The following is a 26,894-nucleotide window of genomic DNA, read 5'->3' as shown; positions in this document are numbered from 1 at the left end:
AGTACTGGGGTAAGCAGGGTTTAAGCTTTTCTAGAAGCTCTGCAGAATTGTCCTCAGAGGTCATTTAGACCAGCCATTCAGACTGTGCTTCCTGAGGAGTACTAGAAACCCTTGAGGGTAACATTAATAAGAGTTCTACCCATCATTGTGGGTGCTATTCGATTTAAATGAATGAATCATGGCTGGAAGGAAGTTTGAAGGCCATTTGCTAACTGAATGACCTTGGGAAAGTAATGTCACTCTCTGGGCATCTGCTTCCTCATTAGTGAAATGTATCACTGGTGATCACTGTATGAATTAAGTGAAATCACGCATTTACACAGTTAGCTTAGCGCCTGCTATCTGTAAGTGTAAAAACTATTAGCCACTGCTGCTTCTTGTTTCTGTATACTAGTAATAGTGCTCTCACCTCCTGGTTTTCCAAGGCCACACAGAGAGTTAGCACGTGGAGAAAAAGCCAAAGGCTGTGGTCATTTTATGGTACGGGCCGTTGGAGGGTGCCAAAGACCATCTTCTGATAGGTTCCTTTTTCCCCAGCTGGGATAAAGATCTTCAGTGGAGAGAGAGGGCTCCAGTGCTGTGGGCTGCATCTTCCTGTTATGTCCTAGTCCCTTCCTAACCCCTCGGGGTACAGTCCTTTGTCCTTTATATTCCTACCTTAGGAGCAAGTTGTGATGGCAAAACTTATCATTGGGGCACCTCCACTTTGTTAAAGAGCATCGTCAGGTTATGAACGCATCATTTACTCCGTGTGTACTTTTGTGTCCTAGCCTTGGCAAGTAAGATTCCTCTGAGCCTCGGTTTCCCCATCTCTAAGACAGGATACTGATATCTCCCCTCTCCCCAGGTGGCAACGAAAAGCAAGAAGATCGTGATTTATTAATTCTTTGAAAAGCAAAAAATAGTAAATAAGTTAGGGGAGGGAAATTATCATTTTTAAAATTGGAAAAGCCATACTTGGAATGGGCATGGAGTAAATTGCATCATAAGCAAATATGATTGTAATGTATTAATGGCTAAACAAAGGTTTTAAAGCAAGCAATAGCAAGGTGTAATACCTTTTGATTCACAAATCAGTAAAAAGTAAAAGTGTACAGGTACTCACGTTGAAGCACATAGTATTAATCATACATAGAGAATCTTAGGTCTTTGTTCAGTAGTCACTTGTAGGCAATCCCTAAAGAAAGCCTAGGATTTCATTTCTTTTATCAATGGACTACCTGTGTAGAATGATGATGGCTGAGAAATGCAACATATTGTTTGGTCAGTTTTTTAAACAAAACCTTTAGGACCCTAGCAGCAAGAAAGAAAAGAAACACAGGGAGAGCCCTACCTATTATGCCCACATATTCATTAGCAGGAAGGAAAAAACTTTTATAGATGACATTTCAAGAAAGAAAATTCAAAGAAGCAAATTTATCAAAAAACCCATCACTTTCTATACAATGTCTGGTGCTCTGCTAAGTATGTTCCATTTCTTACATCATCTCCTTTAACCTCCCCATTAACTGTGTAAGGAGGTTTCCCATTGACTACCTTTCTCAAATGAGCACACTGAGACTCAAGAAAATGAAGGAATTTGTCTGCAATCCCATAGATGGCAAGTGGCAGGACTGGGCTCTGAACCCACATTCTTGCCACTCCTTGGCGTTTGCCAATCATTAAGGTTGGGATCACATCACTCAATACGTTCCACAGAACGCTCGGAAACAATCGAAAGGAATTCCAACCTTAGCTGGTGGCCAGTCTCCTCTTTTCAAGAGGTGCTAAGGAGGGGGTGCCTGGGTGGCGCAATCAGTTAAGTGTCCTACTTCAGCTCAGGTCGTGATCTCATCGTTAGTGAGATGGAGCCCTGCATGGGGCTCTGCTCTGACTGGAGCCTGCTTCAGATTCTGTGTCTCCCTCTCTCTCTCTCTGCCCCTACCCTGCCTGTGTCCGTCCATCCTCCCTCCCCTCCCTCTCTCTCTCTCACAAATAAACAATAAAACAAAAAGATACTAAGGAAACAAAACTGTCATAGAGTAAAACACTTATAACTGTGCTATGGAGTTCATTTTGTTGAAGTTAGATTTAGGCTTTTTTTTTTTTTTTTTGGAGGGGGTGTCCTTTTTTCCCTTCCCTTCCAAGTTCCTCGTCTTACGGCTACCACGAAATTTCAGTGCTCTCTCCTAAGCTTTGGGTGCACATCTGTTTACCAAAACAGGACACCGAAAGTTGTTTCAAGTGTTTTCACTGACTCTCTATTCCATCCTGGAAATCCCCACAGGGATTAAAGCCCTGATCAGTGACCCGAGAGTTTCCCAGACCGTGTAGACAAAGCCTCACACAGATCCGCGTTCTGAAGGCTGAGAAAACTGAGCTCTGCAGTCTTGCGCAATCGCTTGAATCCTGGGTGCTGTACGGAATGGGCGAATACACTGCCTTTGATAGAATGTTTTTCGTATTTATTTTAGCAACTTACGAAGTCGAAATCGAAGAACTGCGAAAGGTATTGTTTGCTCTTTTTACCAACTTTATAACTACAACAGGTATACAGAATTGATTGTAAAGTATTTTGTTTTTATGAGCAAGGAGAAAAGCCTTTGCTTTTGGTTTTCCCCTGATTCCTGAGGGTTTTCCAAGACTCCAGCTGTTAAGATTCTGTAGCCTAAGGCCTGTAATAACAGAGATAGAAAATGTGGAAGGGGGAGAGAATCTGGTCCCAATCCATTCTAAGCCCCTTATCTATGGCGGCCAGCATCAACCGGCCTTTAATAACTGTCCCTTCAGAGAGAGGACTGCTGTGGCACAAGCCAAATGCGCATATCTGTGTTTTCACGAGAATGACCAGCCCTTTGAAGGCACATTTTCTGGCTCCTCGTGGGCACAGTGTAGGTGCCACCTTGGAACAGCTTGATTAGGGTTCAGGCAGAATCACTGCTGGCCTCAATCCCAGCCCCTGGCTGTGTGATCTTGAACCTCCATTTCCTCACCTGTAAAATAGAGATAATAGAAGTACCCATGGGTGCCTGGGTGGCTCAGTGGGTGAAGCATCCGACTTTGGCTCAGGTCATGATCTCACAGTCTGTGAGTTCGAGTCCTGCATCGGGCTCTGTGCTGACAGGTCAGAGCCTGGAGCCTCTTCAGATTCTGTCTGTCTGTCTCTCTCTCTCTCTCTCTCTCTCTCTCTCTCTCTCTCTGCCCCTCCCCCGCTCACACTCTGTTTCTGTCTCTCAAAAATAAATAAACATTAAAAAAAAATTTAAATAATCATATTAAAAATTTTTTTAAAAATAAAAAAGAAGTACCAGCATCTGGGGTCATTATAGGAATGAGAATAAGGTAAATTCAGGTGAACAGTTTAATAGTAAGTGCTGGCTTCTGTTGCAGTCATGAGCCCCAGTTATGTCTGTGTAAAATGTGTATTCTCTGTAAGGACAGGAAGCATATGCCTTGTGGTTACCATATCTTCTGTAGTAGATGCTCAGTAAATAAGGGGGTTCATCATCGCTGGGAGAACTCAGAGTAGGTAAGTGCCTGGCACACAGTAGGTGCTAACTTCATGTTGTGGGTCAGTTGAAGTTTACTCTTTTCTTATTGGTTTCATTTAGTCAAATCTTACATCTTTCTGCTTGCTTTCTTACACTTGCTGCAAAGGACTGTTCGTTAGTGGGTACGCTTTATAGCTAGAAAACTATAAATGATTGTTGTTCTTATTAACAAGGGTAGAACCATTCTGATTTTAAAAAGCTTCCAGAAACAAACCAAAAAAAAAAAAAAAACTGGCTTCAGTTATCTGGCAGCATCACCAAATGATAAACTTTTCTGCACAGGTGAAATCCATAAATAGCTAAATCGATTCAAAATTTTAAAAGCTTGAAAGTATTTTTAAGTCTTAATGTAGAGACATGAATTGTGTTCACTCAGTATTCGTTTTTATTTTGAGAGAGAGAGTGGGGGAGGGAGGGAGGGCAGGAGAGGGAGAGAAAGCACAAGCAGGAGAGGCCCAGAGAGAAGGAGAGACAGAATCTCAGGCAGGCTCCACCCCATCAGTGCAGAGCCCGATGTGGGGCTCGAACTCATGAACCGTGAGATCGTGCCGTGAGCCAAGACCAAGAGTTGGATGCTTAACCCACTGCGCCACCCAGGCACCCCTGTTGATCTCAGTATTCTTAACTGGGTGCATGGAATCTGACTTCACCTTTTCTTGATGACGTGGAATCCTCTGGAACATAATGGACTGAGTGGGCATAGTTCACGCTCTTCTTGGTGAAATGCTTTTGGGCCCTTGTTAGGTGTTCGGAGCTAGATCCCTTCACATCCGACCACCACAAGGGTGTTTGCTGTCTCCTGTCGGACAGTTAGGATTTCTTTGTCAATACCTTTGTGTCTGGAAGAGAGTCTTTCACGTGGAAAAGCACGTGCCGAGTCCTTACTGTGTGTCAGGCACCGGTGCAAATGTGGGAGCACTTAATCCTCAGTGTTCCCTGCCGAGGTAGTATCTCTGCTTCATTTCCCAGGTGAGAACTCAAGGCTCAGAGAGAGAAAACAACCTGTGAGTAACGCAGCGGAGGTCCGTCTGACGTGTTATTTTACCTGTGCTGCCATCCAGTTTGTTAGAATTCTATGGAAAATTGGGGCGTCTGAGTGGCGCAGTCGGTTAAGCGTCCGACTTCAGCCAGGTCACGATCTCACCGTCCGTGGGTTCGAGCCCCGCGTCGGGCTCTGGGCTGATGGCTCAGAGCCTGGAGCCTGTTTCCGATTCTGTGTCTCCCTCTCTCTCTGCCCCTCCCCCGTTCATGCTCTGTCTCTCTCTGTCCCAAAAATAAATAAAAAACGTTGAAAAAAAAATTAAAAAAAAAAAAAAAGAAAAAGAAAAGAAAAACCAGTAGTCCCCGAATGAAGGCTTGTGGGGTTACCCTCAAAGGAGGGTAAATGAGCTATGAGGCTGGTTTTGGTGGCAGCATTTTCGAGGCTTAGATATTTTCTGTTTGCTTCAGTATTCTTGTCTAGATTCAGAATAACGAATGAATCAGATCTGTGTGACGACTGAATAAACGAGGAGCTCTGTTGTGGTCACTGGGACGTAATTTTAACAGAGCCAAATCCAGATCATATGAGAGCTGACTTTGGATCAGGGTGGGGCACGACCAGCAAGGGAGAGTCCCCAGCATGGCTTACATACTCATTTACCACTTCTGCCCACTGAAACATTGCCCCAGTATCCCCAGCACATGTTTCCTCAAGTGACCAGAAAGTCGTTCCTCTACAGAGGCCCTCCTGGAAAAGCATGCAGAGGACAATTAGTCCTCCTAAGCAAATTGCACATTTCTTGTGGCGTGTGCCGTAGCTCTGGGGGTGCTTGTTTTCCTCTCATGGTTCCTGGAAATTTCTGTTGTCCGTGTCTGCCTTTGCTCTGTCCTCGGGCCTCACCTCATCTTTTGTTCAAGTCTCTAATGGGCTGTAGCCAAACAACAAAGGCATGGTTTGGATTGATTTCTGAAGATGACCAGTTTCCTCTTTACTTTCAGCCTTGGAAGAGTGGTCTCCGTGGAGAATTCAGGTGAGTTTTACCTTCAAATGGAAAACCATTTTTTCCAACCACTGACCCTCTGATGACTGAACTAGTTTTCCTCAGTGGGCCAGCTGCGCTTTCCTCAGTGGGCCAGCTGGGCAAACTGGCCTTGTTCAGCCTCCCTCGTGCCCCGCAAGGTGCCTGGTACAGAGAAGGTGCTCAGGGCTCCTGCCTTGTTCTAGCCTTTGCCTCCTGCCTTGTTCTAGCCCACGCCAAACTCACCAGCAAACACTTACTGAGACCCCCACGTCACTAGCCAGTCACTTTCTAACTGTGGGGACTGCAGCAGTGGTGCGATATGACCACTACCCTCAGGGGCTCCTGGATTGTGGGAGTCACACAAATAGGCATAAGGCGATCACGTGACTCCCCAAGACCTTAGTTTCCCAAATCCAGCGTGCTGTTTCGAGTCTCTGTGCCTTTACTCCCCAACTTGATGATCTGGCAAACATCGACCATCAGATACCCCTCCTGTAAGAAGCCTTCCCAGTCCCCCTCCTTCAGAGAGAAGTACCCAGCCCCTTCCCTGTAAGGTCACAAGTTGGTGCTGACATCGCTGTATGTCATTTATTTGCTAACATGCCAGTTCATCCTCACTCTCCTCTACCTCCTTCCCGTCAGAGCTCCTGGTGAGGAGGGCCCATGTTGTCTTGGTCTTGGTATTGCTAAAACCTCTTTTACTGGTAGGTTCAGAGCACGGTCTTGGCAAAGGCATTGCCGGCCTCTTACCCGCCTCTTCAGAGTCCGTCACTCTTCCCCTGGAGTTATTTTTATTTTTATTTTAAAAAAAATTTTTTTTTTCAATGTTTATTTATTTTTGCGACAGAGAGAGACAGAGCATGAATGGGAGAGGGGCAGAGAGAGAGGGAGACACAGAATCGGAAACAGGCCTCAGGCTCTGAGCCATCAGCCCAGAGCCCGACGCGGGGCTCGAACTCAAGGACCGCGAGATCGTGACCTGGCTGAAGTCGGACGCTTAACCGACTGCGCCACCCAGGCGCCCCTGGAGTTATTTTTAATACATTAGGGTAAACACGGTCAGTGAACTCTGGAGAAGTATCAAAATTTTCTGACCGAGGATACGAACGCAAGCAGTGGATCATAGGGGAAGCCTGTTTCATGTTTCTCCTTGAGTTCTGGCCTGCCTGCCTCAATTCATGGTCCCCATATAGTTACCCTCTAGCAGGGTGCTGGGCACTTGGTAAGCACATGTCGAGTGATTCGTTCACTGTTTATTGAGCTTTACCTCTGTTCAGATGCTGCTAGATTCTGAAGTACAAAAATGAATAGAATATATTCTCTGCCTTTGGTTCAAGATGGGCGTGGAGGCCAGAATGCCTGGGGGTCAGGAGCTGTTTGGAGGCAGATGACCACATAAGTAGGACTTTGCAATATAATATAATCACTGCTAAGAGGTTATAGAAGCCCAGAGATGAGGCTCTGGGCCCCCTTTCTTGAAGAGTTGACAGTTGAGTTTATTCTTGAAAGACCTGTAGGAATTGGCCAGGTGAAAATGTCGGAATGTATGTTCCAGGCCCAAGGAAAAGTAGGGGCAAAGACATACTGTTCAACAGTGAGGCTGGTCCAGGAATCCACAAACAAAGATCAGGCCCGAGCATAAGGTGCAGTGTGGGAGCAGCAGGAACGAAGCCAGGGGCACATACAGAGCGGGATCCAGGAGGGCCCACGCTGTCTATTTGCCATTTAGACCAGCCCCATCCGATGGAACTATAAGGCAAACCACAGATGTCATTTAAGAGTTTTCTAGTAGCCATATGTTAAAAAGCAAAAAGAAACAGGTGACATTAATGTATTTCATTGATCCCAGTATACCAAAATATTCTTTCAACATGTAACCAATACTGAGGTATTTTACAGTATTGTATTCATGCCAAGTCTTCAAGATCCAGATATGTTTTATACTTCCAGCTCATTTTGAGCCTGATCCATTTCAAGTGCTCAAGAGCCACACCTGGATAGTAGTCACTATTGGATGGCACAGATTTAGACTTTATACTATAGATCGGGGGGAATTACAAGTTTCAAAGCAGGGATAACTTACCCCATTTCCTTATAGTCTCCCTAGAAGTCACAATATCGAATTGGATTTGATAACCATTTACGGAGGTCCAGTTGTGTAGGAAGTACCAGACAAGGGCCTGAGGGACAGGAAGACAGGTTACAAAGGACATAATGTCAACAAGGCAGGTAATGCTTTAGGAGAAATACCAGCAGTGTGCGGTCAGAACATGAGAATCGGGTACTTCTGACATAGCAAATGCTTCCGTGAAGAAAAGGACACCGACAATTCTTGAGGGCCCATTATGTGCTCTGAACAGTGCTAGGCTTTCAACATTTTTATCACATTTCATTCTCATGGTAACCGTGGAGATTGGCACTGTGACCGTTCATTTATAAATGATACAAAAATTTGATTTTTTTAGGCAGGTAGGTCTTAGACTTTCAGAAAGGGGGATGGTGGGGATTAGAACCCAGCCCTCCTTCACAGCCCCTGATCATCACAGAACTAGCATATGGCCTCAAAGGTGGGCGTGTGTGCTCAGTTATGAGATGCATGAAGGAAATTCCTTAAAACTTGCCGTTGTCGTTCAGAACAGCGCTCTCTCTGGTGCTTTTCCTCCCGTGGTGGCCCCTCTCTGATTTTCTTTGAGGGCTCCTCTCCTTCTGCCTTCCATATAATTGTGGCTGTAAATCTGTTTCACTAAGCCAGAGGCAGAAGTTCTCATATGGGTGTTGATGTTCTCCAGCATTCTGTCCCTTGGTCCTCTGTCCTGGTTCTTCGTGACACCGTCCACCCTGCCTCTCTTACACTCCCTCCGGTGCAGCTGCCATCCGTATTCTCGTGCACGGCGGTCATTCGTTTCCTTCGGGAATACTAAGTACCACTCTGTGCCAGGACTGTGCTCTTGCTGCCATGGATTACACGGCACTAGTGCTGGGATACAGAAATCACAGAGCTCTGCCTCCTTGTAACTTGTTAGTTTACCAGGCAAAGTGAACGAACTGGAGGCAGATCCAGAGACAGTGGGTTAAGGTACAAGATGGAAGGACACGTTATTGGGGCAGCAGATAAGAAGGTCAGACTGGGAGAATCGGGAAAGGATTCTTGGAGGTACGATTCGGAGAAACGCAGACACATTGAGAACAAATTGCCATGTTTTCCAGCAATAGAAGATGTGGAAGGCATGTCTGATAAGGGAAATAGTAAATAAAAAGGGAGATTTGCAGGGCACCTGGGTGACTGTCGGTTAAGCATCGGACTCTAGACTTCAGTTCGGGTCATGATCTCATGGTCGTGAGATCGAGCCCCGCGTCAGGGTCTGCGTTGACTTCACGGAGCCTGCTTGGGATCCTCTCTCTGCTCCCCCCCCCCCCCGCCCCCGCCAAAAAAAAGAAAAAAAGTTAAAAAGATAAAAGGAAGAACTGCTTGAACTAGGCTGGTAGGTTTGGGGAATGTGAGATTCTAGAGCAAAAGCGGAGGGAAGAAGCAGAGGGAGACGAAGTTGGAAAGAAAGGTTGCGGTAAGATCACAATGGGCTTATATTTTATCCTATAGTCAATGGCGAGTTCCTAGGGAGATTTGAAGCAGGGATTCGTTCTGGCATTGACTGGAGCAGATAGAAACTCAACGAGATGATCTAATGGGTGACCTGATCCTCATCTTAGAAGAAGGTGGGGAGAGAAGAGGGATTATTGATGTCTGTTTAAATTCATTTTTTCCATTCATTTCATTAAAGTGGGCGGGGGGGGGGGGGCACACTGTGATCTAAACACTCTAAACCTGACTTTTTCCCTGCTATCTCTTCACCTCTAAGCCCTACACATGAAGATGAAGGTAAAAAAGAGAAGGAAAAGGAGCTGTGTGAATTGGAACCTCGAAAACCAGAAAGGGATCTACATTCAAGCCGTCTTTTCGAGGTATCCGTGTTCTAGGGTTCCGGGCCAAACAGAACAATCCAGCCATGTTGTAGCAGCAGTTCATGGAGGGACCTTTCCGAGGCTGTGACGGCAGCCGTCCAGAGTCAGAAGACGCAGCGGGTGTTGGGTGTTTTACCAAAGAAATGAACGTGACCGTAACACAGAGCTCTAGCCTTGGATTTCCCATTCAGTAGTCCTGAAGCAGGCCTTAGGAGACGGGCTGGGACTAGTGTGGATTCAGCCAAGTGCCCTGGGGGCAAGACATAAAGGGCCAGCCCTTGGGGTGCTCTGCCCTGCAAAAGAAGGCGCCTGGAGGAGGGGCCTCCTTCAGGCGTGTACTCCGGCTTAAAACAACTTCCTTTCTCAGCTAGGCCATCTCATGTGGAAAGAAAAAAGAAATAATCTGTACCCAGTTATCTTCAGCCCCATCCTGATTCTGTCTCGTTAGTGATGATAAAAAGAAGTAATGTGCGTAAAAGTGCTTGGTAAACCCTAAGCTTCCATAAAAATGAAAGGTGTTGTTATTACCTGTCCGCAAATATCACCTGTATGCATATCTCTGTATCCATTTGACACTGTCCCCTTCAGAAAAGCTGGAGTGGTCAGAGGCCTCGACAGTTGCTACCACCTCGGCAGTTGTACCGCTCAGAACATTCTAAGAACCTATTTGAGATGTGCCTACCTTATGACCTCAGATCGTTTCAGTTCCATCTGCAGGGCTTGGGTGAATCCAACAGCTTGTCGGTGTCGTGGGCCTGGAGACCCAGGCTGGCCGGGGTTGTGTGTTTATAGGGTGTCACAAAGCAGCGTAATTCAAGGAAGAGATAAGTCACGAATTATGAAAGGCAGGGACCAGAGTTAGGGGGGGCGGCGTTGCACGTGAGGCCGGAGAGAGGGCAAGCCCCTAAGTTGGCGAGGAGGAGGCCGAGGTCAGGAAGGGGTTAATCAGGAGCGTGCAAAAGGCAATAGGGGAGCCAGGTTAGGGACACCGACCAGGTATGGGGTCAGGCCACCACTAAAGGGACATATTCCTGCTTTCCGAGAGTGGATTTGAGGTTGGGAATAAAAAGTATTTGGATTCCGTTACATAAACGTGGTGGGTGGAGTAGCAGTGGTATTTGGGGTCAGATGTAAATGGTAAGTCAGTAAAAACATAATCGGTGGCTCAAACCGAGCCTCCGCGGAAGCATTCCCAAGGACAGCCCGAGGGGAGCCCCGCCCCACTTTATTAGGGGCCACAGCGAAGGAAGGCAGTTCCACGAAGTTCCACGAAGGAAGGCACGTGTGTGAAACTGACTTTCTTCCCTGTCATTTTCCCCCATTAAAAACTTCATTCTTGGCTGTGTGACTTAAAAGAATGCCCCTCCTTGTACTGGCCTTTGAGTTTGCCCACGTCCCACCAAGACCTGGGGAGACCCCATCCTTTATATCTCTTAAATACGTCAGCTTTTTCCCAGCTACTCTCAGAGGTTATTGTCCTGGTCAAGCCTCCCGCCCACTTGGCGCCGGAAGGACCGTAATCTCCTCTCCCACTGTCGTCTGACAGATGGCCAGAAATGCTGTAATTCCCCTTGGTCCTTCCAGGGTCTCTTCCTGGTAATCCATCCAGATCTTTCTGAAATGCACATCCGCTCGGGTTGCTGCCCGAGGCTCAGTGGAGCCCACAGGCGGCCTCACCCACAAGACCCTGCATCACTCGGCCTCATTCTGTCCCATCTTTCACATCTCTTTGTTCCCCCCTCTTCCTTTCACTCCGCCCTCAGCGTCAGCCTCCATACTCTGGTCCGAGGACACTAACCCTTGACCAGACCCCCGTGGCTTTGCTCGTGCTGATTTGCACATCGGGTCTTCTTTTATCCCCTCAGTCGATCTCTTACTTACATTTTAAAATACACTTTAATAGGGGCGCCTGGGTGGCGCAGTCGGTTAAGCGTCCGACTTCAGCCAGGTGACGATCTCGCGGTCCGGGAGTTCGAGCCCCGCGTCAGGCTCTGGGCTGATGGCTCGGAGCCTGGAGCCTGTTTCCGATGCTGTGTCTCCCTCTCTCTCTGCCCCTCCCCCGTTCATGCTCTGTCTCTCTCTGTCCCAAAAATAAATAAAAACGTTGAGAAAAAAAAATAAAATAAAATACACTTTAATAAGACCTGCTTTGGAAGTCTTCCCCCACCCTGTCTCCCAGCCTAGAGAACTGACCTCCCCTCCTCTGCTTCCGTCCCCGTGAACAATACAACTGTAAATAGCGCTGGCCCCGTGGTACCTTAATTGTTCCTGTGCATCGTCTCCGTGATTGCTGTAGAGGCCACCCTGCCCGTTGTCTCAATCACCAGAACTCAGCGTTGGTGTCTGACAAACCCTGGAGGGAGGAGGGGTGAAAGGAAGTGAGGAGGAACAGAAAAATGGCAGGTGGGAAGATGAAATGTGAGGCAGAAGGAACACAGCATCCCTCGGTGGTCAAGAGAACGGGGCTGTGAGCTCAAGCCCTGCCCTCGTCGAGTACTAGCTGTGAGACCAGAGGCCAGTTATTTAACCCTTCTAAACTCTTTAGCGCATGGACTAGTATTTTCCTAATGGGGTGTCATGGGGATGAGGTGAGATTAAATATAGGAAGAGCCTGCTTTGTCAGTGCTGTGTTTCATGCTGGTTGCCTCCAGGCGGGGGTGGGGGCTGCCTCCGTGCGGGGCCTTCGGTGACCATTCAGAGGCGAGCCAAAGACATCGTATGCATCCTTGTGAAACTTAGTCTAGGGAGACTGCGTTCAGTACCATAAGAGATCATTGCCATCCGTGAGAAGTGAATGAATGAACAGCACACGTCAGTGAAACACAGAGCAGGTAAATCCGAATTCAGCAGCACTCTCCCTGTTGCGTGCATTTAGGGGGCTGCCTCTGGAGGGATGCTGGGAAGAAACAAGGTGATGAAGGTCCACGGAGGCAGCAGGAGCCCGCTGCCCGGGAAACAGGACACTGGGAGCATCATGGCTGTCCAGACAAAGCCCCGCCCCCATGACCCAAAGCTGGCCAGACACTCCTTAAGCCACGGTAAGTTGTGTTCTTCCTGGTTCTCTTCACCGTCACCACATGATTCTAAAGTTGTGCGTGCCCACGATTGTAGATTAGTTTATAAATACTGAACATCTGTTATGTACCGGGTAACTCGCCCTAGTGACACGGGTATGCAGATCATGGAAAGAGCACTGGATGTAGAAGGAGACCAGAGTTCAAATCTTACTGGCTACGTAAGAAATAACTTCATATTCCTGCAGTGTTGCTTCGTGCATAAAAAGGGCTCATACTGTGGACCTCACAGGGGATTTGTCAGGGCCAGATCTGACCGTATGTCACATGATAGGTGCTCAGCAAATACTTTCTTTGTGTGTCTGCCAGCTCCTGTTGTTTTTTGTGGGCCAAAATAATTGACACAGTATGATATCATTAGCTGACTTTATTTAGGTTGTGTTTTACTTCATGTTAGTCAAGACTCTTGATTATAGGTAACAATGATCACATCATATTGTGTTAAGCAAAAAAAAAAAAAAAAAAAAAAAGAGGAGGCTCACTTTGAGGAAAGTCTGGCCATGGCGGGATCCGCGTCCGCAGATAGAATACAAAGACTCAATATTACTTCTTCTCCTCTTGGCTTTTCGCCCTCTGGCATGGCTCCATTTTCAGACAAATCCTACCCTTCCGGAGGCGAGATGGCTTCTAGCATTAACGGGCTTATACCCTATCCTCTTGGGAACCCCAGGGGAACACTAGAAATTGTAACCTTCTCAGCCATTAGGAGAAAAGGCCCAGATCTGGGTTTACTGGCTCCGATTGGGTCACATGTCATCACTGATCCAGGCATCACGAATGGGAGCGACGATGCTGTGGTTGGCCCAGCCTGTGCCATAAACTCACCCCTGGAGCTGGGGGCAGAGTCACTTCTACCAAAACTGAGTAACTCAGATTGGAGGATTTCCCAAACAAAAGGAAAGGGCTGTTACCGGGGAGAAAAAGAAGATAGCAGGTAGACAAAACAGATGTCCGCTCCAGCCCAATAAACCATGGCAAACCACTGACATTTCACGTGTTACAAATCAGTTATGAGAAGAATAAAAACACAGTGATCACGAGATGGACTCAGGGCCCCTTAAAATCTGCCTTTGGACTAGTTGGCCACATCCCTGCATACTCTATTCTGTATTTCCCAAGCCACGTGTTTAAATGCCCCTGTAATTTTGCCCAATCTCTGTCCGGAATTCTCTACCTAATTCTCTACCTCCTGATGTCCTAGGCATCCTTCAAGATCTGTCTTAAAAGTCACTTCTTGGGATGTCTGGCTGGCTCAGTCGGTTAGGCAGCTGACTTCAGCTCAGGTCGTGATCTCGCGGTCTGTGGGTTCGAGCCCCGGGTCGGGCTCTGTGCTGACAGCTCAGAGCCTGGAGCCTGCTTCCGATTCTGTGTCTCCCTCTCTCTCTGCCCCTCCCCTGCATGCTCTCTGTCTCTTTCTCAAATAATAAACATTAAAGAAAAAAAATTTTTTTAAAAAGTCACTTCTTCTGAGGTCTCCCTTACTTCAGTCCATCCTCCTCTTCCCTGCTCTCCAGGGACATAATTCCTCACTCCTTTCTGATTCCATCACGTGAAAACAGCAACCGAATGACCACATTTCCACATTAGGCTTTAGAGTGAAGCAGTTCTAGGACCCAGGACCACTGTATGCTAATCCCATAACCTTGGGAAGTTTATGGACTTTCATATGCAAATGGGAATAATACGCCTTATTTTCCAAGGCCCATTTGTCAATGCACATAAAGTATCTAGTTAGCGTGCTCAATTAGTGTTAGTTCTCTTCGTTTATTTCCTCATCTAAAAAAAGCAGAGCATCCCTTACGTTGCAATTCACGGGCTATGTGTCTGTCTCCCATGGTACGCGGTGGGCACCACGCGATCAGAGACCATGTGGTATTTTTCTCTGTATTTCTGCAACCTGGAACAGTGTCTTGCTCACTGGAGAACCCCCGACAAAACGTTGTGAAAGGAAGGAATAAAAGAAGAAATCCAACTGCAGTGCGACTGTGGTAGATTGGACAACCTGAATAATTGTCTCGACTAAGACAAGTAAAGGTTACATTTTTGGAAGATGTATTAAAGTATCACAGAACTGATATAAAAAGAAAGCATCCGCATATTTGCAGGAACCGGGAGCCCTGGAAGGTGACTGCCAGAGCTACACTTGGCCTGAGGGTTTTTATTGAGCTCCGAATCCCTTGAGCCCCTGTTTTGACGGAGTGTTAGGCAGAGGACAGGAGCCATATCCCGGGGCCTGCCCCGAGTGAGCTTATAATAGGAGACTCCTGGGGCGCCTGGGTGGCGCAGTCGGTTAAGCGTCCGACTTCAGCCAGGTCACGATCTCGCGGTCCGTGAGTTCGAGCCCCGCGTCGGGCTCTGGGCTGACGGCTCGGAGCCTGGAGCCTGTTTCCGATTCTGTGTCTCCCTCTCTCTCTGCCCCTCCCCCGTTCATGCTCTGTCTCTCTCTGTCCCAAAAATAAATAAACGTTGAAAAAAAAAATTTTGTTTTAAAAAAATAATAGGAGACTCCTGTATAACGTCAGGACCTCAAAGGATTATGTCCACATAGAATGAATGAGACTCTGCCCATAGTTTAAAATGCTGTATTGTGTTCTTATAAATGTGTTATAAAAGGCTAGATCTCAAATGTTACGAACATGATAAATTTTTTTTTTCAAAAATAAATGTGACAACGGGGGGGGAAAGACATTTCTGGTGATATTAATGACACATGAGAAAGCACAGAGTTGGCATAAAATCAAAACCATGCCTTGAGAAGTGGGTAGACTGAATTTGGAGTCTAGCAAAAAAAAAAAAAAAAAAAGAGGAATACAAGTTGAAGTTAATAAAAGAGTTAAAGGAGAGCCCTGCATAGGGGGGCTGAAAGCTGTTTTCACGCAATTATGGACTGCCCACGAGGAGTCACTATAGATTTGAGGATTATGCCGTGAAGAAAACAGTGCAAAGAAGATTATTCTCAGTAATCTGTACATAACGCGCAGGCCGCGAAAGCACAAAGGGAGTCGCTGGGTCCATTAATGGCTCTTTGCAGTACTTGTTTCAATAGCATAAAATGCTTAGTCAAGGAGACTGGGCAGGAAAACAGAAAATTTTGAGAAGAAAAAGACAATGGCGTGTCTTTCTATACTCCTATGCAAATAGGCCTCTTGTAAAAAAACGAAGAAACTAAAAAAAAGTATTGCTTCTTGGGGATGAAAACAAAATTAACAAAGCCTAAACCCCAGGGAGCCGAAACGTGTCCGTTTTGACCCTGGTGCTGGCTGAAGGGAAAAAGAAAAAAAAAGAAAAGATTCCCATGAGCTGATCGTCTTGCCCACCTGCAGTTCAAATCCCCACTACTATGTGTGTGGCCCAGAGGAAACCCAATTTAGTCTAATGTGCATCAACTTGTGAGCCCTCCCAGATCACTGCTGGAAGCACACAAAATCCTCTTTGATGCAGCCTCCTTCCATCCTAGGTTTCAAGTAATTCCCCAGTGTATCCTTTTAAAAATTAACAGTTCATAGGCCACAATTCCTAAACACACAAGCAAACAAGTCACGGTGATTGGAGACCAGCAGAACAGCAGACAACAGGAACCAACCTGAAAGATAGTTACAGATATGAGAGTTGTTAAATACAAAACATCATAGTAGATTTTAAAAAGTAAAAAGAATAGGAACAGGGAACAAACAGAACTGATAGAGATAAACAGTAATTTGATAAAGTGATATAGAAAGGGAGTGATATCAGATTAGACACCGGTGAAAAGGAAATTAAGGAACTAGGAGATACATTCAGAGAAATTATCCCAACATAGTCCGTAGGGAATGATAGGAAAGAATGAGACAGAGGATAAGAATCCTCAAGGATAAAAGAAAAAATCTTAAAAGTAACATCAAGTCAGAGTTCTATAAAGGGGCCTTAGAAAGAGTTGAAAGTGGAAAAAGTAAAAAGATAATGTCTCATCATTTTCTAGAATTGTGGAAAGACCATCAGTTTGTAGATGAAGAAGCCCCAAAGTTCTCAAGCAGGATAAATGAAAGAACACACCTAGTTAGATCTTAAAGAAACTGAAGAATAAGAAAATATCTTCAAATATCTTCAAAGCAAACAAAGAAAAAGGTCAGTCACCCAGAAAGAAACCAGCAGGCTGACTGCTGAGTTCTCAACAAGAGTGTGTAACTTGAATACAGTGCAGCCGAAGGATCCTGAGTGTCTGTCTAGAATTGTGCAGCCCGTGCAAATGCAGGTCAACAGTGAAAGAAAAATTAAGGTATTTTCAGACAAAAAGAGACTTTTATCACCAAATGAAATCTCTAAAGGAGATTCTAAAGCATATACTTCAGGCAGAAGGAAGATAATCCTGGATAGAGAATTTTGGATGCAAGAAAAAAGCTGACCAAAAATATCAACTGAAAAAAAAAAAAAAACAAAAAAAAACCACCAAGAATATAAAACTGGGGAGAGGGGAAAAAATACTGAACATTAATAGCACATACTTTGAGAAGGTAACTCACAATTAAAGCAGTCTAAGGTTTTTAATTGTAGTATTAATTTACATTAGCCTTAGAAGAGCATAGCCAGGATATATTCATCAAAAGATACCAGAGTGAAAAGGCAAGACGCAGAGTGGAAGAGGTTATTTGATATACAGATATCTAGAGAGGGAGAGAGAGAGAGAGATCTGTACATATAGATATATGACAAAGGACTCAGATGGAATATATAAAGCTTCTGTGAACGTCACTGTATCCAGAAAAAAAAAAAAAAATCAGGGGCACCTGGGTGACTCAGTCGGTTAAGCATCCAACTCTTGATTTTGGCTCAGGTCGTGATTTCACAGTTCGTGAGTTTCAGCCCCATGCTGACAGCGCACAGCCCGCTTGGGATTCTTTCTTTCCCTCTTTCTCTGCCCCTTCCCCCATTTGCACATGCGTTCATGGCCCCCCCCCCCAAAATAAATAAACTTAAGAATAGAAATCAGAAAAATGAAATTAGGAAAATGCTTGAACAGGTACTTCACTCGAAGATATTCAAAAAGTAAATACATGATAAAGAGCTCTGCATTAAGTCGTGGGGAAATGGAAATGAAACCTACAATGGGGTATCGCTACCTGCCCACCCAAAATGGCTAAAGTAAAAAAGACTAAAAATACCAAGTGTTAGTGAAGCTGTGGAGCAGCTAGAACTCTCCTACACTTGCTGGGACTGTGAACTGGGGTACTCACCTTGGAAAACCGTCTGGCAGTCAGTGTCTATTAAAGTCCGGCGTATGCCTATGACTGGCAACGCCGTGCCTGTCCTTGTACCAATAGAAATGCATCCTTCAGTCTACCAAGACAGATACAAGACGTTCATAGCAGAACTTTTTATAACAGCCTCACCTTGGAAACTGTCCACGTGTCCATCTAAAGTACAATGAATAAATGTAGTGTATTCACACAATGGAATAGTTACGGGAAGGAACAAATTACAACTATATGCAACAACACAGATGAATGTCACGGAGTATTGAAGTAGGCGACACCAAAGAAAACATTCTGGATGATTCCATTAATAAAAGTTCAGAAACAAGCAGAATTTACTTCCAGTGTTAGGCGTTAACGATGGTGGCTACCCTTGTGAGAAGGAATGACGACTAGAACAGAGCGTGGGAGGGGCTCGGAGGGGCACTGGCAGTGTTGGGTTTTTGAAATACGTGCTCCATGCATGAATGTGTTCAACTTGGGAAAAACCATTGAGCTGTACTCTTAGGATGTGTGCTTCTTCCTGTGTGTTAGAAGTAAAATTGAAAACATACCTCGGGTAACTTCTAAGCAAATGGAAACTTCCAAACAAATAGAAAAGAAAAAAGAATAAAGAGAAGAAATCTCAGTCAAGAAAGAGGAGGCTGAAGGGGAAGAAAAAAGAACAAATAACAAGTATGTAATGAGATACTGGATAGAAAATTTTAAATATCAGTACACTGTAACTAAAAATTCAGTACAGAAAACACTTCTGTTAGAAGACCTATCTATTCAAATCATTTAATATTAAAAAACACCGGAGTGCCTTTTATGTGCCCGGCACTGGTCCAGGGGCTGGGGGTATAGTAGTAGGCAAAACTGATAAAAATTCCTATCCTCACAGAGGTTGCATTCTAATCAGAGGAGACAGATCATAAATATCTAAACAATAAAATATCCACTATATGGAATGGCAGTAAATGTTACAGGGAAAAAGATAAGGCAAGGAAAGAGAATCAGGAAAGCCAAGGAGAGGTAGAAGTGGCATTTTTCAAGTGTTCATAGGTGACTTCAAAGCTGTAACGTAGATGAGGAGAGCCATGTGTATCTAGGATAAGAATGTTCTGGGGGAGAGGGGAGAAGGAGTGCCAATATCCTGGGGCAGGAGCCTACCGGGTGTGGGGGCAGAGCAGCCAGGAGGTGTGTGGCTGGAGCAGGGTATAGTAGGAGATGAGGTCAGAGACATGACAAGGGGCCGGATAGCGTGGGGGCTTCTGTAGACCATTGCAAGGACTTTGACATTTACGTTGACAGGTTTTTAAGAACAAATGACAGGCTGTGAGCACAAGAACAGAGTGATCTGATTGCATTTAAAGAATTATCCTGGCTGGTGTCGTGAAAGAAGAAATGCGAAGGGATCAATCAGGGGCCTGTTAGGAGCATGTGGTGCTAACGTGAGAGAGAAAGGACGGGAGCTTGGAGGAGCGTGCGGGGTAGACTTGTTGAGCCGTGCTTGGATTCAGGATAGAATTTGCAAGTAGAGAAGAGAATCAAGGACGTCTTCCTGTTTGGGACCCGAACGACAGAAAGGACGAGCTGCCACTGTTTACTTAGCTGGGACCGACCTCAGGAAATGCAGATTTGCAGAGAAGAAACCTTGAGTTTGGTTTGGAACATAATGTATTTAGACAACCAAATGGGAGTGACGTGAAGGGTGAGGGAGAATCTAGAATTTGTGAAAGATGTCTAAGTGAGAGATGTAAATTTGGGAGCTGTCTGTGTTTTTAAGAGGAAGCCATAAACTTTAACATTTGCCGCAGCCAAAAGGAAGGATTAAAAAAGAAAAAAAGCGGTCTTGAACTAGGAATTAAGCACCTGTGTGTGCAGCATCTTTGTTTTGTGCTGGGAGAAACTTGCTGATAACCTCTTATGGAAAAGCAGCACATAACGGCTCAAGGAGCTGACGTGCCTGAGACAGTTTGGGGTTCGAACATGCTGACTTCTTACCAGGGGTTAAAATTTTGTTACTTGGTTCGTTTAATTGACACGAGACTGTTTGCTTCTTGCTTATTTCTCAGATGTATCACTTCTTCTTTCTGATTAACAGTTCATGTGTGAAAATGGTTCTGAATCACCCGTACTCGAAATATCAAACTATGCCAACTGATAAAAATACGACAGTTTTATGGTTATGACAAGTGTATAGCTCTGTGAAATAAACCAGCACCTGCAGTTAACAGGGCTCGCTACTTGCACCCACAATCCCTGTACATTTTTCAACCTGGCACCCCATCTTCTGGCTAATTCCATCACTAAGGAGTAAGGAAATGCTAATGTGCTCGCTCAGTCAACTGGTCTAAGAAATTTGAAGAGAAAAGTGCCACACAACTGGATAAGATCATCTAAATTTCAAGAGAGAGTGGGGCACCTGGGTGGCTTAGTCGGTTAAACATCCCACTTCAGCTCAGGTCATGATCTCAAAGTTGGTGAGTTTGAGACCCGCATCAGGCTCAGTGCTGACAGCTCAGAGCTTGGAGCCTGCTTCGGATTCTGTCTGTCTGTCTGTCTGTCTCTCTCTCTCCCTCTCCCTCTCTCTCTCCCTCTCTCACCCTCTCTCTCTCCCTCTCTCACCCTCTCTCTCTCTCTCCCTCTCTCCCTCTGTCTCTCTCCCTCTCTCTCTGCCCTTCCCCCACTCGCTCTCATGCTCTCCCTCTCAAAAATAAACATTAAAGGGGTGCCTGGGTGGCTCTATTGGTTAAGCCTCCAACTTCGGCTCAGGTCATGATCTCGCGGTTTGTGAGTTCGAGCCCCGCGTCGGGCTCTGTGCCGACAGTTCAGAGCCTGGAGCCTGCTTCGGATTCTGTGTCTCCCTCTGCCCCTCCCCTGCTCACGCTCTGACCTTCTCTGTTTTTCAATAATAAATAAATGTTTAAAAAATTTTTTTAAAAATAAAATAAAAAAAAAAATAAACATTAAAAAAAAAATTTATGAAGAGAGAGAAGCCCCAGGGCTGTACCCTGGAGGATATCACCATCTGAGGTCTGAGATTAGAGAAGAGCCATCAGAGAAGAGGGAGGAGTTACTGGTCACTAGGTAACGAGCACTTTTCATGAATACCTATTCATCCTTGCCACACTCACTTAAGAGTCCGTGTTTTTAGTATCCCAGCTTCAGAGAACCATAACTGAGTCTCTGCAAGGCAAAATGGTTTGCCAAAGAAGCACACACATCAAGATTATAATCCAGTTTTAGTTGATGAAATCTGCCTTTCCTGTTCTTGCCTCCACTGCCACGACATGTGCGAATGCATTTATGCTAGTAGCACTTGATGAGCTATTCTTCCAGGACTTTCTCTGTTTTCTTTATAGGTGGGTATGTGGAGGCCTTGGAGGTCACTAAAGAAATGCCAGGCCAGGGGGCCTGGAAGCCTCGCTCCATCTCAGAGGAGACATACGACGATGTTGAGTGCCCCAGCAGAGGGAGGTAAGTGCATCTCAGCCCTTCAGCAGTGTGGTAAGACTTTAAAGGTACAACACAACAGGTTAATGGTCTCTGCGTTACTTCTCCCCACAGAACAAGGTCGGATTTCTCTAGCTCATTTGCTTCAGATGATGGTAAGCATAAGAAGACGTTTGCAAATGTGGGTAGGGGGGCGCCTGGGTGGCTCAGTCGGTTGAGAGCCCGACTTCGGCTCAGGTCATGATCTCACGGTGTGTGGGTTCAAGCCCCGCATGGGGCTCTGTGCTGACAGCTCAGAGCCTGGAGCCTGCCTTGGATTTCTCTGTCTCCCTCTTCCTCTGCCCCGCCCCCACTCACACACTGTCTCTCTGTCTCTCTCAAAAATACACATTAAAAAAAATTAAACTTGAAAATCCTCCCATACAGGGTAGCCTTCAATTGTATCTGTGTATCTTAAGCTGATGTATTAGGCTAGGTTAAAGCCATGCTAAGAAGGGGAAGATTATTCAGGATGCTTTGGTTCCCGTCTATTGCCCCAACATCCAACACAACATGTGATGTTTATAGACTCTGAATGTTATATACAAAATATGCAAAGGAAGAGGGTAGAAGGATGGAATCTGTTGATAAACCTGCTTTCTTTGACTATATCAGATCAGACTTAGGATCAGGGGAGAAGCAAATATGAATTTTCATTTTGTACCTACTTTTATAGGGGTTTAATTATTTTTACCGTATGCCTGAGGGACCTGGGTGGCTCAGTTGATTAAGCGTCTGACACATGGTTTTGGCTCAGGTCATGGTCTCACGGTTCATGAGATCAAGCCCTGTGTTGGGCTCTGTGCTAACAGCACGGAGTCTGCTTGGGGTTCTCTGTCCCTTTCTCTCCAAATAAATAAATAAACTTTAAAAGAAAATGTGGCTCAGTCTGTTGAGCATCCAACATAAGCTCAGGTCATGATCTCCCTTCAAGCCCCCCATCAGGCTCTGTGCTGACAACTCAGAGCCTAGAGCCTGCTTAGATTTCTGTCTCCCTCTCTGCCCCTCTCCTGCTTGCACTCACTCTCTCTCTCTCTCTCTCAAATATAAATAAACATTAAAAAATATTTTTAAAAACGTGCCTGACATGAAAGTGTACCTAGCACATGATAGGTATCCAATAATTTCTGGTGAAATATGAATTTGAGCTATTGTCATTGTACTACATGAAAACAGTTCTTTTAATTCCAGAAGAAAATAGTGAAGAAGTGTATGAAGAGGTCTACAAAACAAAAGGCAACTACCCAAAAATAGAGTGAGTTCCTCTCTTTCTTAGCATTGTAGCTAATAGTATTGATGCTGTAGGAAAATCAGACTTTAAGAAGTAGTCGTCTTCCTTTGACTGTGTCATCCTTAGGATTTGCGTCATGAGTAGAGAGAAGCTACTTTAATCTAGAATTGTGATGAATAAGAGACTTGGGATTGTGTATAGTCATATGCTAGAATCTTTAATCATATTGCTTTTCTCTCTTAAGAAAATGCCCATCTCTCCAAGTAGGGAACTTTAATATCGTGCTAGGAATTAAGTCAAAAGGGAGAAGTAAATAGTAATAAAACTCGCTTCGGCCCTATCATAGCATTTGCGGAAAGAAATCACTGGTCATGACTTAATTTGTGTCTTTGCAAGTTAAGAAGACTGTCTCTGGGATTTAGACTTAATTTAATATCTAAGAATTCAGTGTTATCGGGAATATTTGTTCAAATGGGCCTTATTCGTCAACTTTAGTTACTGAGGGCACATTGTGGAAATGGAAACAGCAACGGTCAAAAGCAAGAAGTTCAAGGGTTGGAGGGAGGAGTAGTGTTCCATGCTGGGTGGGATGGTGTGGATGTATCATTCCCTCTCCAGCTCCCCTAAAAAACCCCAAGAGCATATTTGGAAGAGTTTTAATCATTAACTGGGCAATAAATGTACCACCGTTGTTGTAATATCAGTCAGTCAATTAAAAGTTGGTGACATGGATTTCAGGAGCCAGAATTGCTGTATTTCCAGTATAGTTTGTAAACTATTCTCTCCCTAAGTCATCTTCTCTGAAAGGAAGCTCTTGCTTCACATGTACGAAATAGAGACCATTCGCGGTGGATGCAGCTCGTACTGAAGTATAATTCCCTTCGTAGCTGACTGGTGTGTGTTCCTTCATATTGGCATCTAAACAAAGACTAGCACAGAGGTTGATGAGGCATTTGCTCTCGCTTCCTGGAGTGGGACGTGTTCTGGAATGAGCCTCTTCCTTCTCTAGTACTCTCTCAAATGCCGTGTTGTTTATATCCTCTGATTCCTCTTAGCTTAGACGGAAAAGAAGCACTTAAAAGACTGCAGAAATTCTTGAAGAAAGAAAAGAACAGATTTAAAATGAAGAAAAACAAGTTGAAAGAAAATGTAAGGTAAAAAGTCTTTGGCGGTTGTTTTTGTTTCTCCCCCCCCCCACCCCCCGATGGGGGAACTCGCAGTGTCAGCCCTGTGGCTCTGCGTCCTAGTCTCAGAAACGGTGCAGGGGGTATCAGAAACCAAAGCCAAAGGCCTGCTTATCACCTGCCTCTTCTTTCCAATTTGTGAATGAACCACACCCACAGCTAGTAATAAGAAGGTGACAACATCCGTTTGGGAAAAAAAAAAAAAAAATTGATGAAACAGGGTTGTAAACAGTGGTAGAGAGGAAAGCCTAAGCAAAGTCCAGAAAGTAATTTTGTTGCCATATATCCCTGTTATCACCGGCCACTGTGTCATATATCCCTGTTATCACCGGCCATTGTGTTATTAATTACGTCCTTGTGTGTTTTCTTGGCCCTGCGAGTTTCAGTGTTTTACCTGTCTACACTTCTGTATTCTAATTTGCATCTCTAGAGAGAAGTAATGTGTAGACAGGGGAGATGAACTTTGCAGCTGACTGGTTCATATATCTCAAGGTGTTAGACCTGGAAAGGGCCCTCCAAGATCTCCGCGCTAATTACCAGTGGTTGAGAAGGTTACACGTTCGCCAGCAGTATGGGAGGCCTGGATTCTGGATGCTAGTTACAGCTTGGTCGTTTACTCAGTGTGCAGTTGTGGGCAAATCATGCCCCAGCCCATGTTTCCTCTTGCCTACGAGAGAGGCTGGGCAGTTTCCGCAGGCACTTCTCTAATATGTAGAAATGGATATAGACAGAGATCTGTGTTTTATAAGAGCAGGGGACAATAAGATAATTTCCCTAAGGTCCAGATACACTGGCATGGAATTACTACTCTACCTTGACATTCTCGTCCTTCGTAGAAGCTGAAAGTTACATGATTTTTAGTCCAGTTGTCTGCTGGATCTAGATCTACCAAGAGATCCAACAGACTGTCTTGTTCACAGATTGTACTCCTGACCATGGAAGTAGAGTTCCAGTGGTCAGTTAGACCTACGCTTGAAGGCATACTCGGGCCCTGGCAGGTTAGATGCTTCTGACAAAAAACGATTAGCATGATGCCTGTGGTCCCTTAAAAAATTGATCCAGGCGGGGCACCTGGGTGGCTCAGTCGGTTAAGCGTCCGACTTCGGCTCGGGTCATGATCTCACGGTTCATGAGTTCAAGCCCCGCATCGGGCTCTGTGCTGACAGCTCGGAGCCTGGAGCCTGTTTCCGATTCTGTGTCTCCATCTCTCTCTGCCCCTTCCCTGCTCATGCTCTGTCTCTCTCTATCTCAAAAATAAACAAACATTAACAAAAAAATTCATCCAGGTGAAAATGCTGATATTTTTTAATGCAAATCTCATTTCCTTTTTCTTAGAACTATTCAGTGACTCCTTAATGACTTTTAGAATACCCAGGCTTTTTCTATGGCAAGTGAATATTTTATGGAAGCTCCCTTTTTGTCCAGTTCCATCTCTCACTCAGATTTCCTTTACCATCCCACATAAACACCCGACAGATGTAATTCTGCCATGGTATTGGTGCCTCCTTGCTTTAACCATGACATTCCCTTGGTCTGGAATGCACCTGCCCTCCTCCAACCTCCTTTGATTATCAGAGTTCTGGTCTTCCCTTAAAATTTGGTCAAACAGTATCCCTTCTGGGACACCTTTCCTGAACCTCTCTAACCAGACCTGGATTACCTGTGTCTCCTCTGTGTCTCCCTAACATCCTGTGCATGTCTTCTAACATCTATTAATACTTCTGAGAAACCTTTTTTCTTAAAGTTAGAGAATCACAGGGTTATAAGAGAAATCCATATTATCTAGTCTAATGCAGTACAGAAGCTTTTCTGGAAACTTCCTAACAAGCCAAATATCTGTGCTTGCACACCTCTATAAAAGAGAAATTTACTACCTGCAGAGAAAGATGTTTCATCTTTAGGAAGCTCTAATAAGATTTTTTCCTTGGGCACCTGCATGGCTCAGTCAGTTGAGTTGACTGGCCCTGGGTTTCAGCTCAGATCATGATCCCAGGGTCATGGGATGGAACCCTGCATCGGGCTTCCCACTATATGGAGCCTGCTTGGGATTCTCTCTCTCTCTCTCTCTCTCTCCCTCTCTCTCTCTCTCTCTCCCCCCCCCCTCCCTCCCTCTGCCCCTCTTCCCAACTCACTCTCTATCTCTCTCAAATAAAAATAAGATATATTTTTCTCATAAATTTTGGCAAAATCTGCCCCTCAGCCTTTATTTTTCAATTAATAACGTGTAGGTATAACAGGACAAGATAGAATTTATTACTGTTTTTGTTGAGCTTTTTGATTGAACACCAACTCCTACTTGAGTACCTTACCTTCAGAGAGAGGTTTTGCAACACTGGGAATGTGACATGGAAAAAGAGTAAGGCTCTCCACCCTCTCTTTCTCTCGGATACACACACTGTCTATTAGGACAGTCATTAAATGGTCTGATTTAGGTAGAAATAAGCCAAGAATTAAATGCCAACTGGTCTCAGCTCTGCTATGAGTTTTACATGGGAACTAGATGTTAAACCTGTTCTCACACCCTCTGTTCCAGATGCACCGACTTCCTTGTTTTTCTTTAAAGAGACCTAGCACACCTCTGCCTGTCAGTCTCTGCATTGGCCGTTCCCTTTCCCAGAACGCTTTCATTCAGATAACAGTGTGGCTCACGCCCTCCCTTCCTTCAGATTCTACTCAAGTTGCCTTACCAGCGAACCCTTCCCTGACCATCTTCCGAAAAACGGCAGACCAGCCCTCACCTGCAGCCCTCCTGGCCCCTCATCTTGCTCTCTTTTGTTCAGTTGCACTTCTCTCCTTAGTTGACAGAACATAAAAATCCTTGTTGCATCTGCTTCACCCTGCTAGAATCCATGAGGGCACTCATGGTTTTGTCCCCTGCTGTATCTCCAGTATAAAGAACAGTGCGTGAGACATGATAGGTACTCCGTAAATAGCTGATGAATGAGTTAAATGACCTAGAGGAAGGCAATATCATTCTAGACTTTTTGTAGCCTCCGTTTCTATGTTTAAATAGGAGCTACCATCACCCTGACCCAAAAAAATAGAGGAACGGAGTTGGCATTAAGAAAGGCTTTGCTGAGGGGCGCCTCGGTGGCGCAGTCGGTTAAGCGTCCGACTTCAGCCAGGTCATGATCTCGCGGTCCGTGAGTTCGAGCCCCGCGTCAGGCTCTGGGCTGATGGCTCAGAGCCTGGAGCCTGTTTCCGATC

At 45.2% G+C, this 26,894-nt stretch overlaps 1 protein-coding gene across 2 annotated transcripts in view; it reads left to right on the top strand.

Annotated features, from left to right (window-relative positions):
- Positions 1-26,894, top strand: part of FYB2 (FYN binding protein 2) — a 129,655-nt gene that overhangs the window by 80,413 nt on the left and 22,348 nt on the right. The window contains exons 6-13 of one of the 2 annotated variants that reach the window (XM_040470375.1): positions 2,454-2,488; positions 5,511-5,542; positions 9,391-9,493; positions 12,369-12,531; positions 21,143-21,257; positions 21,348-21,388; positions 22,449-22,527; positions 23,559-23,657. In XM_040470375.1, coding sequence (XP_040326309.1) covers positions 2,454-2,488; positions 5,511-5,542; positions 9,391-9,493; positions 12,369-12,531; positions 21,143-21,257; positions 21,348-21,388; positions 22,449-22,527; positions 23,559-23,657 — 667 coding nt within the window. Of the gene's footprint in view, positions 1-2,453; positions 2,489-5,510; positions 5,543-9,390; positions 9,494-12,368; positions 12,532-21,142; positions 21,258-21,347; positions 21,389-22,448; positions 22,528-23,558; positions 24,787-26,894 lie in introns of those variants that run through there. The other variant, XM_040470374.1, reaches the window with a different exon arrangement.

The sequence above is a fragment of the Herpailurus yagouaroundi genome, unplaced genomic scaffold, assembly GCF_014898765.1.
Source record: "Herpailurus yagouaroundi ecotype Mexico unplaced genomic scaffold, PumYag 77, whole genome shotgun sequence".
Taxonomy (NCBI): domain Eukaryota; kingdom Metazoa; phylum Chordata; class Mammalia; order Carnivora; family Felidae; genus Herpailurus; species Herpailurus yagouaroundi.
Note: the sequence above shows the minus strand (reverse complement) of the source record. Positions and strands in the feature narration are given on the sequence as shown.